The 19,475-nt window shown below is 37.4% G+C and overlaps 1 protein-coding gene across 1 annotated transcript in view; it reads left to right on the top strand.

Moving 5' to 3' along the window:
* Positions 1–8,742, top strand: part of etv1 (ETS variant transcription factor 1) — a gene marked incomplete in the record, with an annotated part of 46,000 nt that extends 37,258 nt beyond the window's left edge. Inside the window, 5 exon segments of the mRNA NM_203888.1 lie at positions 797–865; positions 986–1,054; positions 2,561–2,730; positions 4,177–4,278; positions 5,464–8,742. Of these exon segments, the coding sequence (NP_989219.1) occupies positions 797–865; positions 986–1,054; positions 2,561–2,730; positions 4,177–4,278; positions 5,464–5,685 (632 nt within the window).
* Positions 8,743–19,475: the final 10,733 nt, after the last annotated feature.

Genomic DNA, 19,475 nt, shown 5'->3' with positions numbered 1-19,475 from the left:
ACTTTAATTTCATGATAATAAACTATTAAAAAAACTGATAACCTCAATATAGTGTCCCTTTATTCTTTAAAGTCTTATGTCTCCAACCAAAATTATACTACCCTTATTGTTATGGCGCATGGGACATTTTTCCTGATGAAAGATGCCAAGACAAAATGCTCTCGTCTTCCATGCCTTTGGTACAATGAACAGCCTAGATTCCCCCATTTAAGAATCTTTACCTTGCCCTAATAAATACTTTGCATAGGTGATAAAACAAAGGATGTAAGTCAGTGCAACAAGCTGCATGGTTAACAGATGTTACTTGTAACACTACATTTTTCAACATACCTTTTGTCTTTTGTGTATAAAAGACACCTTTTATAGCTGCTGAGTTGTAGTATTATTAGCATTTTAATCATACCTTTGAAAAAAATACATACCAGAAAATATTCACAAATGTGACTCATGGTTGCTTTAAAAAAAAAAAAAAGAAAGCATGAGGGTAAAAATGAAGTGCTATTTAAAGTAAAGTGTGATTGTCAAAGGAGCTGACCTTTAGCAAGGTTGATTATACTGAAAGTTTGAGTTCAAGTGACTGTTAGATAAAATCAATGTTCTTCATATCCTCGTTTCATTCTGCAGTGCCATGTACATTTCTCTGAAAATGCCAACAATGTGTTGACAGGTTCCCTTTTGCTGCAAGTTATGTCCCTTTCTGTTACTCTTCTGTCCGCAGCCTGTCTCATTGATAACCTGCACACTTTCACTCCCAGGCACTCCTTCTGATTAGCATTGTCTTCTTTCTTTTCCTCAGAAGTGCCTAGCTGCCATTCCATTTATATGAGGCAAGAAGCTTTCCTGACTCACCCAAATGGCACAGAAGGTATTTATAAGCAGCATTACTATTCTTTTTGTATGTTTGATTTTTTTACTGTGCCCATTTTTGAAAATCTTTCAATCATAGATTGCTTCTTTAATATACACAATTTTGCTTTAATTGCAGGTTGCATGTATGAAAAGGGGCCTCGACAATTCTTTGATGACACTTGCGTTGTCCCTGAGAAATTTGAAGGTATATAATTTTTTTTTAGTATATCTGTGTTAAGTGTATTTCTCCATCAGATGGGGGAGTGTTACTGTATCCTCACAGGGGTGTACTAACTGATTATGGATTTACAAACAAGTAAATGCATTGCATGGCTTTTCCACCCAAGTAAAACACATGCAGTTCTATATCCAAGAGATTTCAGAAGTTATTGCTTCTGTGCTACCAAAGGGCACTATCAATGTGGTTACCCCATCAGAACTGTCATGGCGTCTCCTACTTATTAGTTAACAGAGATTGGCAGATGCATGACTAATATCCAGAAACTCAATATGTGGAGGCCGTCTGCCATAGATTCCATTTCAAGCAAATTACATTTTCTTTTTCTCTGAAAGTACCTTGTACTTAATGATAACTAAGCTGCACGAATTCCATATTGGTGGCAAAATAATCATTGGTTTTATTACACTTTTTAAAGTTTTTGCTAGACTTAAGGTATGGTGAACAAAATTCCAGAACACCCCTTATCTGGAAAACTCTAAAGTCCTATAAATCAAAGCACTAGTCCTTGAATATGTAGTCTTTTTTTATAAGTTGGAAAAAGTTTGCATCTAAATTTGCCTTCCTGACCAAGGCAAGGACACAGTTTCTTGTCACCTTTATGCTGCTCCAGTGGAAAATATTTTTTCCCTTTCCTATGGTTTCTCTTTTGTCAGCAGATATAGCCAGCCTAGAAGTCTCCTATAGTAATGGGATTGCAGTACCCAGCATCTGGGTAAGGATGCTGGAAGCAACAGATAAATAATGAATATGCTTTAGTCCTGGAGTTTAGTTGTATAGCATAGCAGCTTATTAAATATTAGGCCCCACTGTGTCATAGGAGGTGAAAACTACAATGCACCCTATGAGAAGGAACACTGAAAAAAGACTACCAGTTACCATGGCTGAAATCTACTTAAAGACTCATATGACTGACAGATGTCTTGGGGTCAGCGAGAGTGTAGAGTTCCCAGATAATTGCCATAGCTGATCTGGAAAATTAGCCATTTGGTTAAAACATGTTTGTACGTTTATTGTTTGTAGAAATCCATTCTTAATTGTATTAACTGCATATTGATAGCTCTAAGAAAAAAAACAAACTACATGTTCCTTGTAGTTTTGTAATCACCTTTGACCTGTGACTTTGCAATGGTGGGAAAACCCTTGTTCTACAGATCAGGTGCTTAACTTAATCAGTGTAGTTACCAGCCTCACTGCCATACTAGATTTTCGGGATCAGTGATGACATGTGGGTGTTCCATGTGACCTGTGTGTTATTTAGATTAAGAGCCATCAGCCTTTAATGAACATGTGCAAGGCTTTATGTAGCACTAATGTACCCACTGGCCTCACAGAAAGGGGAGGCTGTAACTTTGATGTGATATGATGAAACTAAAAAGGATGTATGTCATAGGCCTGTGACATTAGCATACAATTAATAAAAGCTGTAGCTGCCTGTTGCTCCATGTAATGTTGATATATTGTGTTTTGCAGGTGACATTAAACAAGAGCCAGGCTTGTACCGAGAAGGACCTACATATCAGAGAAGAGGCTCGCTGCAGCTCTGGCAGTTCCTAGTAGCACTTCTTGATGACCCAGCCAATTCCCACTTTATTGCATGGACTGGAAGGGGCATGGAGTTTAAACTCATAGAGCCTGAGGAGGTGCGTAAATATATCTTAATTACTGAAATCCTTTCCTGATGCTTCAAAGATCTGCACCATAAGCAAGAGCATTAGGAAAAGGAATACTTGTAAAATATTACGATAAAAGCTTAACATCTGTATCCAGCACAGGAAAGTGATTAATATTACTTAATGGGCCTTTACATTAAAGGTGCCACTGTAGGAAATCTCAGGGGAAAGGTCAACAAGCTATTTGGCCGGCCTTCTTTGTAAATCCCTGTTCTAATAAATTTACTCCAGACATTTCAAGGAACCCAAAGGAGATGTGAGTCAAAGTATAATTGCAGTTGTGATCAGCTCCCATGCACAGTCAGAAAGTGCAATATAACCCTTTATAGATGTGAGCTTGATAAGCAATATGCTAGCAACCTGCAGGGATTAACACTGGCATAATGACTGTTACTCAAATGTGAGTTTCTCCCCCAAAAATCTGCTATGTATGACATATGCTTAGTCTTCTTGGGTTTATAATATCTGGGTATTCACAGATAAATTTAGAAGGAAGCAGTCTGAAAGGTCCTACAATTATCTTGCTGTGGTCATGCATTTATCTCTTAATTTTTATCTGGGCAGCTTCAGGGAAGCAACACTTTGTCCGCTTTGCGTTTTGTTGTTTGTCAGGGATGTTTCATTGTGGGTTATCAGCACATACTGCCATCCCTCATTAAGCCTAGGTATGTGTTAATGCAGAAGAAAGGTTGTCTGTTATGGTTGGAATTGTAGTGCAAGTTAGTACGTGCATGCCCAGGATTGCTCACCTATATATAGAAAAACTGAATGTGCAGAATATGGAATGCTATTGATTAATGACCTCCCCCCAAGGTCAAAACCTCCATCATACTGGGATACATAGAAATCAATGCCCAGTCTTCTTTAATAAGGACCCTGCCCAAAGCATTGAGAACATCTCCCTTTTTGCAGGTGTCACATTTCTAAATTACTATGCCTTTTTCACTTTACCATGTGCAGCACTTTTAACAGTCTATGTAAGGTATTGGTGGCAGAGCATGTTCTATTTTTGCCACTTGCCACTGGCGTTTGGATGCTTTAGTCTGCAATAGTTGGCACAAGATAGATCAGTTTATACATGGCTAAGAGTGTATCTACTGACAGTGGGCCCCATAGTACATAATAATCTTTATATTTGCAGTAATTGTATAAATCCCTATGTTGTGTTGGTGTAGCTCCAAACATTGCACTGACTGGGTGTCAGAATGTGAGAACTAGGTCTGATGTTCCAGTGGCTGGTCTCTGTTTGTGTGTTCTAGGCACCCAGAATAGGCTTCTCTTCAAACGTACTCGATAGGTGCTTAACAGATAATTGTATATGTATCTACATGGGTAATGTTGTTGTTTTTGTTATATATATATATATATATATATATATATTCCTAAATAATAATTTTTTTCTCCTTTCTCTACCAGGTGGCACGTCGCTGGGGTATTCAGAAAAACAGGCCAGCTATGAACTATGACAAACTAAGCCGTTCTCTGCGCTATTATTATGAGAAGGGAATAATGCAGAAGGTGAGCAGAGGGTTAGATACAGACACGCGGGTTTGGGGTGATAATTCACTTTTATATTCATTTTAAAACAAGCGGCTGGCTTCCGTTTGCAATAGATAACTTTACAGGCAAATTAATAGTGACCATATTAGTGCCCTACCAAAGCTTCTGCTGTGAAAAGCAATTTCCATTTTCAATAAAGTTCAGTGAAAAGTTGATTGGATACCGACAAAGCTCTCTTAATATTCACTTACAAAGCAATTCTAACAGTTACTATTTAATCAGAAGGTGTTTGACATTGTTGTTATGCCTCAGAGGTATCGCAAGTTGTCAAAAGTATAATTGGGATAAAATGATTTTTCATGTTATTAATAATCTTATTTCCTAGTGCAGCATAAATATAACTGTACAGAGTAAAGACATACTGAAGCCAACTGCGCTGTCTTTTTAGCTTTGTAGGAGCAGTAAGGGGCACCAACTGTATGTTATAATGGTGGGAATGATTGTATAGCCCTTTGCAAAGCTAAAAGTGATCCTGTGTCTATTAACCTGCAACCCCAGAATAATTAATGGCCTTGGCACTCTGTTGTTTGAGCATCGTAGATTTTGCTGTCCCACAGGTTAATAGGGTTAATCCAGCAACTGCAGGGCCACAGGTTGCACACCTACCAAAAACATTATTTTGTGAAACCATAATAGCCTTAAGAAGCACAGTACTAGCTAGCAATAAAACAGTATGTATCTTTAAACGGGCACTTTGGGCTTCAACATATTTCTGATTTGAAGCAGTCACAGTGGATGTTGTAGTTGCCCTATGCTTACTAGGGATACATTGCATTCAAGATTTGGCTAAACACTGAACCATATAAGAACCCTCACTTACAAAAAAAAAATCACATCATGTTTTCCAGAGCTTTAAAATCACATGGGTTTGGGTTTGGGTTTGCCAAGTCAAAGCTCTTAGGATTTGCACAAATCTAAATCTTGCAAAAAGGCACACTTTTACCTGGGTTTAGTACATCTTTAATGTTTACAGAAAAAAAAGTCAATTACGAAACTGACCTGGGACTCCCTAATCCAGAAACCTAGCTAAGTAGGCTGTAAGAAATAGGCCATAGAACCACTTCTTAGAAATGCATTTTCTTCCTTAACTTACTCATTCAGTAGCACCTACAAGCCTATAATTTGTTTGCCTTCCTTTGCCAGGTCGCTGGAGAGAGATATGTCTATAAGTTTGTGTGTGACCCAGAAGCCCTCTTCTCCATGGCCTTTCCAGACAATCAGCGGCCATTGCTGAAGACCGACATTGAGCGGCACGTTAACGAAGAGGACACAGTACCACTGTCTCATTTTGATGAAAATATGCCATACATGCAGGATGGTGGCTATTGTAATACTCATCCATATAATGAAGGATACGTGTACTAATGATAGTGACTGAAAATGATCAAGAGCATTTCACTTTTCTTCTTTGCAAGACCCAAGAAAGCAGAATATTTTTTTTTAACAAGTAGTTCATAAATGGGCTTTACCTGTTGCATATCTCCTATGGTCTGCCATGGACAGCGCACTTTATTTGAGGGAAAGGGGATTAAAAATGTAAACTGTATGTAACAGGATGAAAAAGATGGATACATTATTCATGTGAGCTTGGGAAGAGAGAGTTTTAGGTACTTCATTGCAAAGTCATTTTGTCTATTTTTTTTTCCTCTTTTAGGAGCTTATTATATGTTGTACATTTTTTTCTGGACATAAAGGGTACAGTTAATTTCTCTTATCTGAGTAACTGCTTGAAATGAAGCATTCTTTCCGTATACCCCATTCGGTGCTTTTCTGATGCCATGACCCATTTTACCCAAAAACACAAGGATTGTCTGCTTTGCATTCACTTTTGTAATTTATTTTCTATCCAATCTCTGCGTTCACAAAGCCCCTCCTACACCTGCGCCTGGGCAGATAACCACCCCCCCCAACACTGAGATTATGTTGCATACGAGTGTGGGTTTGGAACATTACAATTCTAATTCAAAGCAAGAAATCTTCCTCCTACACATTAATGAGGATAAAAAGCAAATCTTGATTGGGAGAGAAAGATATTTCCTTTCATTACGCATAATACATAAACAAGTTATCCAATCAATAGGAATTAACTGTACTCTGTCACATATCTTATTATGCTGTTGTAGATACAGCAAGCACTCCTTGGAAAAAATATCCAATACACTAAATAGGTACTTTAGTAATTTTTAGACACAGTACCCATTAATATGCATTTAAGCCTTTTACTGCTGTGTTATGTTGATAACATATATAAATACTAGATGATGCTTCTGCTGCTGTCTTTTCTGTACTATCCTCTTTGATGCTGAATTTACTAAAGTCATTATATGCATTGCTGTAACTACAGGTAGCATTTCAGGACAAAATAGATGACTCGACTCATTTATTGCTTATGATATAGCTTAGCTGCGCTGCAATCAGCTTTTTCTTGCATCAACAGATAGTAAGCCTCTGCTTGCTAAGGGAATCTCAGTGGGATCTTTTTTTTTTTTTTTTCTTTTTGTAACATTTGGTGGAACAGAGGCTTATTTACAAACTGTCATAGAATACAATGAAGCCACTGTACGTCCTAGTAGTGCGGGCACTGATAGAATCAATCAAACTGTTTGGACACTACATGTAATGTGAGCAAATGTGTTTGGGAGACAAGTTCAAGGTTACATTTCTGGCGTTTGCTTTGTTTTATTTTTAAGCGAAAGACATGTACAGAAAGAAAATGTATTGAAATTTTATGGGCACCTTTTATAATTTTTGTTTTTATTTGAGACCTGATAAAAAGAGAAAAAGTTCACACAATGGAAATATTGATGCAGTCCTGTATAAAAAAAAAAACAGCTCTTTGTTGAATCGATAAGAAAGAGAATGTACAGCATGTACAAAGGCTAATTCTAAGAATACAAATACATTATTGGGATTTACAGCCTGCATGTTGATATATCTGGTGCAGGATTGGTGCAAGACTTAACTACATACATAGTCATTCAATTAAAAAAAATGTATATAATGTTTTCATGTATTTCTATACAATTTGTAATATGCAATAATAGCAAGAACTAAATACCCTTTATGCGAACTTCTTTTATGGATACATGTAACTTAATGTCACACAATTAATCTCCTCACTGCCAAAGTTTAATCAGTAAACATTTTATTTTATTTTTTTTCAATTTTGTATATGGAAGAGAAAAAAAAGAAAATACAAGAGTTATTCATTAGGTTCCAAGTATACGTAAATGAGAAAGTGATCTATGTAAAACTGCTGGGATTATTCACAGTCATGACAAAGAAAAGTGTGTCCATTTTTACTCAAGGTTTCAATACTGAGAGTTTTATATTTTAAAGAGACTCACTTTTAACAGATGTCTCACCTCCCTGTGGCTTGTGATTCAGGCAAGAAGCCTCTTACTTTTTTCATGTATTGTAAATCCTATAATTTGCATGCCTCAGTGAGGTGAGATTTCTGGCAGTGACCTTAAATATCACATTCAGCCTAGCACCTTGGCCTGAATTTAGCATATGAAAGGCAATTGGATTAAGCTTGGTCCATGACATTTGTCACATCACAGAAAATACTGCATCAAAAACAAAAATTGTCCCATAAATAGCAAGGTTTGTGCTTCTAAAACCATTGAACCCCTGTAATGGCAGCTTCCCTCATTTATCAGAGAGGATTTTTTTTGACATTTTAGAACTTTGCCATTTTAAAATGAAGCCATTTTACTTTTAAATCAGACAACTGTAAAATATGATAATGGACATTTTACTTAGTGACATGCGTTTTGGGAAAATTCTGAATTGTATTCAAGGTAACATGGAACAAATTGATGGCAATTTCAGGAGTTCTTCAAAACAACTCTATCATTTGCAAATGCAAAACTGTATTTCTCTTGAATATCAGATGTGGGCATTATTATGACATTTTATAACATTCATGTGCGATAGATTCTTATAAAAGGATGTCTAGCCATTTGGCCCTTCAACTATTTCATAAGCTCCAAGCAGCCCTTGACTGGAGTTACATTACAACAGGTTCTGAAATTCCGCAAACTGGGATTTACCCTTCTTATATAACCATTTATAACACAAATATGTATAATATTTTGGCAACAGTCATTTGCTTTGGGGCTTTATGAAAGGAATCTAACAACCTGGTTTTCCCACACCTATACAAGAGATCCTGAATGTGTGGCCAAACCAAAAGACCTTTGCTGTTTAGGAATGCTGGTAGCTAAAATGTAGCAGCACCCAGGCAAAGAATTGTAAGATCCCTGTTCAATGTCATGGTTTCTTATGACTGTGCCCCAATATTTTGCTTTTTTTTTTTTTTACTGTAACATTACAAACCCAGTGAACATAGTTGCTTGGCAGTTATGAACAACTACTTTTTATTTGTGCTAATAAAAGATGAATGTAAAGGAAACCCAATGAAGAGCCCTTCTACTGAAATCATTGATCATACTGAGCATAAAAGTGAATGGTCAAGACATATATTTAAACATTTAATTGTTGGTTTTGTTTTATTCAGATAGTAAAATAAAGTTGGCAGCTTATTTCTGAAAATGTGAAATGTTTACTTTTCTGAGGGTTGAGGCTAAAGAAAATGCCCTTAGTCACATCACTGAAAAGCTTAGAGAGAGTGATTTAACTTGGGCACCTATAGACCAGGGATCCCCAACTTTTTATTTAGCATATGCTAATTTAGGAGCGGGAAGGGTGCACGCCACAAATTTTTTCACTCTACAATTTAACCCTTCCAAATACTAATTAGCATATGCTAATTTATGCTAATTCAGACTTGGTTCGCCCGGGCCCGTGGATTTGCCCGCAACTTTAAAAAAAAAAAAAAAAAGGGGCTGGATTCGGGCTGAATCCCTAACCGAATACACGATTCGGTGCATCCCTAATTCAAATATAAAAAGTGTTAGGGAAAAATGTACCTGGGGGTACCAAATAAGATCTGTGATTAGTTATTTAGTAGCCCTTATGTGGACTGGCAGCCTACAGGAGAGACTGTTTGGCAGTACACATGGTTTTTATGCAACCAAAACTTGCCTCCATGTCAGGAATTCAAGAATAAGCCCCTGCTTTGTGGCCACTGGGAGCAACATGTTCCTCCCAAGCCACTGGTTGGGGACCACTGGTATAGACATATGCCAAGGTCAATATTTGAGGCTGAAGAGATGAGAGATTTACAATGTGTAATTAAACATGGGCAAGGCTTTTTAACTGATTTAAAAGAATGGGTGACCTGTTTAGCCTTTGTCCCTGTAACTGCTCCTGTTGGTATGTCAGTTCTGGATGAGTAAAACCTGGGGATTAAACTAGAAGAACAGGCATCTCAATCTAGTTTGGTTCTATTCTACATAGTAAAAGACCTGGCAGACTGCTCAAGGGTAACTTCTGTGAAGATACTTTAGTAAATATAAACGTTCAGTAACGTGTTGGGTTGGGATAATGCTGATTGACTCTTGCATCACTGCTACAAAGCTACTCTGCCTGTCTTTCAGATATTAAATGCCATAAGAAATATATCCCTCTGGCACCAGCCTATGGACTATGACACATAGATCCTTATTAAGTCGGACAAATTTACACCCTATATTTGTGCAAAGGAGTATTTGGTGCTCCTCTGCTATGGTCAGGCCAAACACACCACAAGTGAAATAGTTAGGACAAAGGTGAATTAAAGGGATGAAATCATGCTGAGATAAAATATTTTAATGGAAAAGACCTGGCTTTGGGACCACCACAAACACAATGTTGCCTTTTACCCTCATCATGCAGAAACTTGTCTCTTACATTTGTTTTATTCTCTACATTTACTGCTACAGAGAGAGAAACCTGGTGTATCTCGAGGAACAAGTGGGACAAATGTCCCTGAGAAAAGGTTAGGACCGTTTCTCTGTATATAACTTCAGTAGGCTATAATCTCCAGAAACACACACGAGTTTTAGAAGAATTATTCCGCATGCCTGTTCCTCAAGCAGAGCTGCTGTTTTATGTTTTTTCTCAGTGGCCGGCCTTGGTGTTTCCTCTAAGTGACTAGTTTTGATTGGAAAAGTCAATACAAAGCAACCAGCCTTCCATTAACATTACATTAGTAGTGCAAGAGAAGCAACAATTCAGAGCCTATATTCTACTAGTGCAACAATAAGGGCGTGAAGGTATCTGTAAAATCAATGTTTTGTGTAGAAAACATTCTGAATTGAGTTGAGCTTTATTATACTTTTGCTCAAGGAGCAAAGAGTATTTTTTCATGTGAATCATAACCAGATGGTGGTTCACCTTTAAGTTAACTTCTAGTATATTATAGAATGGAATCAATTTTTTATTTGGTCTTCATTAATTTGTATGTTTTTTTTTTTTTTTAATTATGTGCCGCCTTCTTCTGACACTTCAGCTTTTGCTCTAAAGAGCTTATAGTTTTATTCTTGTTATTTTTTTATAGCTTATTTTTCAATTCAGGTCCTTTCCTATTCATATACTAGTCTCCCATTCAAACTACTTCCTAGTTGCTAAGGTCATTTGGATTCTAGCAACCAGATAACTGCTAAATTTACAAAATGGAGAGTAGCCGAACAAAAATTTAAATAACTTTTTAAAAAAACCTAGAAATAATAAAAAATGAAAATTAATTGCAAATTGTCTCAAAATATTAATCTCTACATTATACTAACCATTAACTCAAAGGTGAACAACCCCTAAGCCAGCAGCTCTGGCCTCCTATTGTTTAAACTACTTAAACTTTGCTTTTACAGGTATAGGACCTGTTATCCAGAATGCTTGGGACCAAGGGTATTCCGGATAAGGGGTCTTTCCATAATTTGGATCTCCATACCTTAAGTCTACTAAAAAACATTAATTAAACCCAATAGGATTATTTTGCATCCAGTAAGGATTAATTATATCTTAGTTGGGATCAAATACAAAGCAGTTTTATTTTTACAGAGAAAAAGGAAATCCATTTGAAAAATCTGAATTATTTGATTAAAATGGGGTCTATGGGAGACGGACTTTCCATAATTTGGAGCTTTCTGGATATCGGGTTTCCGAATAAAGGATCCCATACCTGTATTTGGCAGAAATGTGCTGGTTTTGAATTATAAGCAGTTAAACAACCATTAATCAGACCATTGTCTGTGCTGCTGATCAGTCAACAAGTTCATTTAATAATAATATTTATTAATTAATATTACAACACAAGGCATTCCATCCATAAAAAGTCATGTAGGAGGTCTTTACCACAATATTGGTCATTTACCCTGCATGTGGGGGCATTTGTTCTGTATTTGCTAGCTACACACAAGTATGACCTGCTCCACTGCATTCTCTTATGGAAGTTTACACGGGTGAGATTGAGGCGGTCCTTCTGTAAAGAGCCCCTCCTTTTGCAGGGTGCAGGTAGAACCTTGTAGTTCACTGCTACAGTTCCTGTGTGCACCTTTTAACACCTTTAAACACCTTTTAAAGGCATGGGCATACTGCACTGTGCCTCCTGTTGTGAGTGAGCACCCAAATCCACAATGGGTAGCCATTTCAGACAATTCCCAATAGCTTGTGGCATTGCAAGGGATTGACCAAGCCTTACAATTTCACCATGTAAACACTTGTGTATTTATAAAGGTTCTAAATTATTTGTGACAATGGTGGAAATGCTTGCATAAAAAACTGCTCTGTTATAAAAAGAAAAAATCTACATTATTATTCACATTATGTTTCTGTAAGTGCTTATAAATATCTATCAGCTAACAATACCTTTGGAAATAATATGAACTGTTGTTTTTAGTATTCATACAGGGTATAAAATATTCCCAGAGTGTTTCAGCACTGTTTTTGGTCTTTTAATTTTGGATACAAAGCAAAATCATTTTTCTAAAATCATCATGACATCATATTACAAAATTCACTAAAACACTAATCAGAAATTTCTTGAATTTGCTTGATTTTCTTATTCAAGAGTTTCCTAGAGAGTTTTGAAGCTGGTCATATCTCTAACTTTGACAAAAGACAGCAATCTCACTACTGTTATTCCATGGCCTACAAACGATTATACTGTTAATTCCTCTGATAACTAATAACATTTTACAGGTGTCTGGATGTGCAGACACCTGTGTGGACTTAACTGGTTGAAAGGGTAAACCCACATTTATTAGACTAATGGCAGAGTCAGCCTTCTGTTTAGCCCCTCAAGAAGAGAACTTTCTGTGTATGTAATTTCAGTTATATTGTGTTTCATCATCTCAGCATCCAAGTGCCTGAGCCATTCAGCTGCTGCTATCAACAACTTCTCAGGACAGTTAGTGAAGTCTCAGGTAGCATATATTGGCTGAGTTATGTTTTTTGGAGTTTTATGAGCTAAATGCCATACCTACCCCCACCTAGGAATATCTTGCAATGGTTTATAGACCATTGACTTGGGATATCCTCATTCGGTTTAAAAATTGGATCGTCACATTTCAGCCATAAAAACCGAGGGCAGATTTTTCAAGATTTGCCTGAACTCATTCTTCTCAGTTTCTGCAGTTGATTGTCCAAACCCAGACACTGAAAGCTTGATAATTCTGTGTTATAATTTGATAAGAGCTTCACAATATGCCAAGTAGAGCGGAAACCACAAGGTTAGTAAAGACAAGAAAATTCACCAAAAGTGAAAAGTTACAAATACAAGTTTAAATAGAAAGGGAAGTTTGAGAGCAAACTTCATGTTGGGTTGAAAAACATGAAGTCACTGAATGAAACCTGACTGGACTCCGCCCACTTTTTCTAACCTTGAACCACAGTTATATATTAAAAAGCACTGTGCAAAGTGTGGGGACCCTGGTTTTAATAGTGTCTGAATTTATATTTCCCCACGAAAAGTCAACAAGTGACATCTGATTGGCGGTTGGTGGTTCTGCCCACTTTTTTAACCTGGAACTGCAGTTACCCAGTGACTAACTCTGCAAAGTTTAGTGACCCTAGGATTAATATTTAAAGAACAGCAGCAGTTTAAGTTTAAAACAATAAAAGTCAGCAGGTGAATTGTGGTTGGTGGGTGTGCCGACTTTTTTTAACCTTGAGTCAAAGTCACTCAGTGACAAACAGTGGGCACCCTGGCATAAATAGTGTGAGGATGACAGCATTTTAAATTTAAACCAATAAAATGCGATGGATGAAACCTGATTGGCTGTTGGTGGCTTCGCCCACTTTTTCTAACTTTGAACGGCAAATACCCAGTGACTAACTTTGGAAAGTTTAACAACCCTGGAATTAATACATAAATAATGGCATCAGTTTCAATATAAACCAATTAAATTTAATGGGTGGAAATGAATTGGCTGTTGGTGGCTCCGCCCACTTTTTCTAACCCTGAATATATAGTCAGCCAAAATTTTGGGAACCCTGGCATAAACAGTGTGAGAAAAGCAGAATTTTAAATTTAAACAAACAAAAAAATCAAGAGGTAAAGTCTGATTGGCTGTTGGTGGCTCCACCCACTCTTTAAAACATAAAAATGCAGTCCCCTAGTGACCCTGGTGTTAATACCGTGAGAATGGCAGCAGGTTGAATTTCCCCATTGAAAATCAATAGTTAAAATCTGATTGGCTGTTGGTGGCTCCACCCACTTTTTCTAACTCTGAACTGCAGTTACCAGGTGACTAGCTCTGCAAAGTTTTGGTTCCTTAGTATTAATATTTAAAGAATGGACGCAGTTTAAATTTAAACGTATGAAGTCTACAGGTGAAATCTGATTGGCTGTTGTTGGACCCTGCCCACTTTTCTAAACTAGGAACATAGTCACCCAGTGACAAACTGTGCAAGGTTTGGGGACCCTGACGTTAAACTTGTGAGAATGGCAACAGTTAAAATTTCCCCACTGAAAACAATAAAAAAAAGAAATGTGATTGGCTTTTGGCGGCCCCGCCCACTTTTTCTAACCTTGAGTACAAAGTCACCCAGTGACTGACGGTGCAAAGTTTGGGAACCCTGGCACCTAACCAATAAAATTCAATAGGTGAAATCTGATCTGATTTTTCAAAACTAAAACTGCAGTCCCCTAGTGACCAACTGTGAAAAGTTTTGGGACCCCGGTGTTAATTCTGTGAGAATGGCAGCATAAGCTGAAGTCGAAGAACATGTCATGTAAGGAGTAGGATGCTGAAACCCCCTTGCACGCCCTGAACTGTAAGCTGTACGTAACACCTACCCACCAAGACAATACAGAGAGATGCCATATGGCTATTTCAGCATAAGTTTTTGCCTGTACTAAGCAGTATTCTACTTGAAATTTTGAGGGTATTATGGCAATTACAGACACTTTGTGCAACAAGCTACTAAGAAAGTGCCCCCCCTTTTAGCAGAACATGGACTGTTTTCCCATACATTGCAATATGTTTAGGCTGGCCAACTTTGTCATGGTCATCCCTGGTCTGGCCAGCCCTACATTCACTTTCACTTGATAAATTATGAACTCCAATATTTTCCAATGCATTTATAACATTTTACCTATTTATATGCTTAGGTTAAACCCCTTTTATTGGATGCTCCAGTCTGCATCTTTCCATATGATTCTCATTGAAACACAATTCAGACAAATCAGTTTGCTCCCGTCTAGCTAGGCGCTCACCTTAATTTGGTGACAATTTTAAACAGCAGACATAAAACACACTTTAGTTACATGCTGTTTATATAGTGCAACACATTTTCGCAGCACTTTACATCAGTCCCTGCCTTACGATCTAAGGTCTATATCACGCACACACAGTAGGGTTAATTTTATCAAGTGCCTGTTAACCTGCCTGTATGTTTATGGAGTGTGGGAGGAAAACAGAATACCCGGGGAAAACCCACGTGGAAACAGGGAGAACATACAACCTGCTTGCAGACAGTGCCTAGGCAAGGCTGAACTCAGGGCACCAGTGCTGCAAGGCAGAAGTGCTACCCTTTGAGCCACCGCGCTGCTCATATGTTTGTGCCATGATGATTTTTGCCCATTAGGGGACCCCAGCATCTCTGTACCCACACTGCTTTGCATTTTGCACCCCAACACTAGGTTCAAGAGATACTTGAATACAGATGAAAAACTAGCAGTAAATTGAGCATCTGTATCATTGCAGCATCACATAGACATTGCCTTAAGCACCCTCCAGTTTCACACTATTTAGCAGATGGGCACAGCAAGCAAGGAGAAACCTGTACACAATGCCAGATCAGTGTCAGGGGCAAAGAACAGGATTTCCTTAGAAAACTGCACATTAAACAGGTTTGCATGCATTTTGTTATGCCCAGCATTGCTAATGGCATGGAAACCTGAATGAATACTAACGATAAATGTATCAAACAAGAAATGCTGTATGTTATAGAAATTTACAACTTATATTATAAAACACTCACCCACTTTATTGTGTATGGTATCCTATTTCATTGACATAATTGAGTATGTACTGTAAAAGTAATTACATGTTCAGTATAGTGCGCTTTGCAATCCTACATCATAAACATATCCAACTACAATATACATCAATTAGAAATAGATAATTCCAAAGTAGCCTGGCAGTATATTGGATAATGCTCTAAATTACATTAACAATTAGTGGGATTTAACTGCTTCGCTGCTATAGGTCAACAGCATGATACAGATAAGTTCATATTGTCACAATTCTAATTAGGTCCCATTTATTCTGCTGGAAAGAATACTCATAACAGCTAAGTGGCCTGGCATTTGTTTCAGGGCATATGGCAATTCATGAGATTTTAGCTGTTGTATTAATGTAAAAAATGTGATCAGTTTATTTGTAGATGAAAAATGTAGAGAAAGGAAACCAGTTATTCTTTTAGGAACTCCTTATGCCCATAGATAACAGTGATAAAGAGGCAAATATGCATATGGATAGCTGCCTACAAGGAAAACACAAAAAATAAGCATCCCCACCTCTGAAAGTTGTCTCTGGCTGTCAGGGCCGCCATCAGAAATCACAGGGCCCTTCACAACAAAATTTTCTGGGCCCCCTCCCATCAGTACAAAGGACACACAGACATAAAAAGTATTAGGGCCCCCTACCACAGTGCCCCCTAACACTATGCAGGCCAGGGCCCCCATAGATAGTGCCCCCAATTGCCCCATAGACAGTGCTCCCATTTGCCCCCTGACCCTGCTGGCTGTCCCCTAGGCAACAGTTCTGCCCACCAGCCAAACATTGCTATTCCAGGACAAAAGGAAGGAGTGATATTTCCTTCCTGCCCACGTCCTCCAAAAAGTGGGTGTGGTATATGTAAATTTCCCCTTCATGTTGCCTTTGGCAACATTAGTTTATATCTTATTTTAGTCATGTATCTGTTTGCTTGAGACCCTGTAGATATAATTTATTCTTATCAAGCCTTACATATCATATACAGTACAGACACATTAATTCATGGCTCATTTTTCCAAGCAAATTAAGTAAAATTTGGTAATTTGTAAATGGGGCCATTGCCCATAGAGGTAATTTATCTTATTAACCTTTCTGTGGGTGTCCAGAATAATGCATTGCGTCTCACAATCAGTCAGCTAAATATCCATGACCCCTTTCATCTCCTTTAACATTTCTTGAGCAATGCTTCTCAACTCCAGACCTCAAAGATCACAAGCTGGAGAAATCAAAGCACTTGAAAATGTATACTGTTGTTTTTTTGAGGAGTGTTGTTGAAGAACATTGTCCCGGAGAGCCAAATTGCCTTTTGTCTGTACCTATTTATTAGAAGGAACTTGATGCAAGCTTTTGCTGAGGGTAAATCCACCTTTAGATACAGTTAAGGTTTGGAAGACACTAGAATCTTTTTATATGTATATTTTCATATTTTGTTGCTTGAGCAGCACTAATTATCTACACATTGGATATACTGTGTTGCTTTGTAACTCTAACCATAAGGCTTTCCTTAGATAAACATACGGATATCCTCACATAAACGTAAGGATATTCTAAGAATGAATGAAAGTAATACATATAAAAGCACAGATTAATGGGCAGGCTGCTAGAACTATGAAGTCTCTGTGATATAATTATGCAAGTTTTGTATACAAAATTCTCAGATTTCATGTTAATGCTATTTACAAAATGTTCCTGCTAGAACTTTCCTGAACCAGTCTTTGCTTCCCTCTACTGGCTTTGCATTTCTGTTTGTACTATCTGTGCAAAACCCTTTGTCTAAACTTACAAAGCTCTGAATGAAACCATTTGCACTTCATTCATTCATTAACTTGTTGGTTCATCTTTTCACGCTAAAGTGCAAAACCACTTTATGGTCTCTCATTTTCTCTTATTCTAAAAATTCCAAAACCAAATTGCTTCGTTCTGTAAGGTGATAGTTAAATGGAAACTTATCAGTCCAGGAAACTGTTCTCCAAATGCTGAAAGCATGCAACTTTTGGCTTATTCATAATTTTTGAGTTTGTTTTTATAAATCGAATAGTGCAATGGAAAAACTCATGCAAATAAAAAAACTCAAAATTTCGAGTTCACGCACTCCTAAAAATAACTTGAATTGAAAATATGGTTTGACTTTGCCTAGGACAAATCCCATTGGCTTTTAGATGGCAAAGTTTTACATTCAAGATTTCGTTTTCTTGCACTTAATAAATACCAGACATTCCAGTTTTTTAACCATAACTTAAATTGTGCAAGTTTTAGTGCTAAAAAAGCTTGAATCGTTCCCCTTCCCAACTATGATTTAGGGCACAACTTATCTGTCCACAAACCTTGGGGACTGCCTAAAAAGGCATAAAAAGGCATAAAAAGGGTAACTGAACTATCAGTCCCCTACCAGTCCTTTATTGAAACCTTTTATTCTGAACTATTGCACTTTGAGACAGCTGTATGATAACCATTATATGCTTTATTCTATACAATCGCATTTCTTACAGTTGTGCATTTGCAAATTAAATTCGCCTGTTGTGAATGCCCCATTCACCTTCAGATCTGTCTCTCACATCAAACTCCTAATGATGCATTTCCATTACTTTCGCTTCAATCAGTTCCTTACAAACATAATAATCCTTCTGACCAACCACTGCAAACCAATCAAGTTAGATCTATTAATATGAACGTCTTTGAATGTCTTTCAGCTTTTCAACGAATTCTAAATGTGGCCTTCTTGCATTCTCCTGTACTTTGGAAATTGCTTCAATTGGTTTAAAACTGCCATACATTACAGGTTCTCTATACCAAATGCTAGCCATAATCCTTGACTGCTAGGGTTATTAATCAATGGTTCTCTCTGTTTCCAGATGTTCTAAACATCTTCCCAGTATTGCAAAATAATTGCCGATGTTGATGCAGTGCTTTCAGGATAAACTGCCTGCACTACAAGAGCTCGGATAGTAACCTTCTGTCTCTTCACATGTTTGAGTTTTATAATGCAGAGCGGAAGCATTCAATCAAACTAACAAGAAAAGCCTGAAAGTTGTTATGGATTCATTAAAACACCATATATTAGTTTAATGTGTTTAATTTAGAAATGGTTGCTATTAAAATGTAATGAAGTTGTTTCAAACAATATTTGGCAATTTTGCCTTGCAGTTTAGAGATGTTATTATCAGAAGGCTCATCTCATTAGCAAAAATGTTGAAGGAACACTAACGCATAAAGGGAAAATAAATGCAGGTAATCTTTCATTTCTCTTAACAGCCGAGTAACAATGGAGATCGGAAAAAAACCTATATGGAGTTTTATGGAATGTTCATTGGGGGGTATGTTTATGAAGGTGTTCAAAAAATGCTGTGCCTATTTGATATAAAATACACAGCATATTTATAAAGCTCTATTGTTTGCACAGCGGTCTGTTTCAGTTGCATGCTGGAAATAGGCAGAGTAATAATTATAAAAACTTTTTTATACCACCATAGACGATTGAAGTCAGTGGGGAGAATATTACAGAAAACCCACGATCACTAAAAGCAGCAAGAACAATGCAGTTTCTCCAAGAGTTTTTTTAACAACACCAGTTTAGCAGAACAACACACAAGGGGTCATTTATTTAGTGCAACGTAGGGTGCAAAGTTAAAAAAATCCTACGCCCTGCCCATGTCCTTGTGCATAAGTCAGTGGAATCTTATTGCCTGATCTTCATGATAAGGACAGGGCTACCTGCCGGTGCTCTTTGAATGAGCACTAATTTAACCACCTGTGAGAGATGCAAGGAAT

This window comes from Xenopus tropicalis, chromosome 6, assembly GCF_000004195.4.
Source record: "Xenopus tropicalis strain Nigerian chromosome 6, UCB_Xtro_10.0, whole genome shotgun sequence".
Classification (NCBI taxonomy): domain Eukaryota; kingdom Metazoa; phylum Chordata; class Amphibia; order Anura; family Pipidae; genus Xenopus; species Xenopus tropicalis.
Note: the sequence above shows the minus strand (reverse complement) of the source record. Positions and strands in the feature narration are given on the sequence as shown.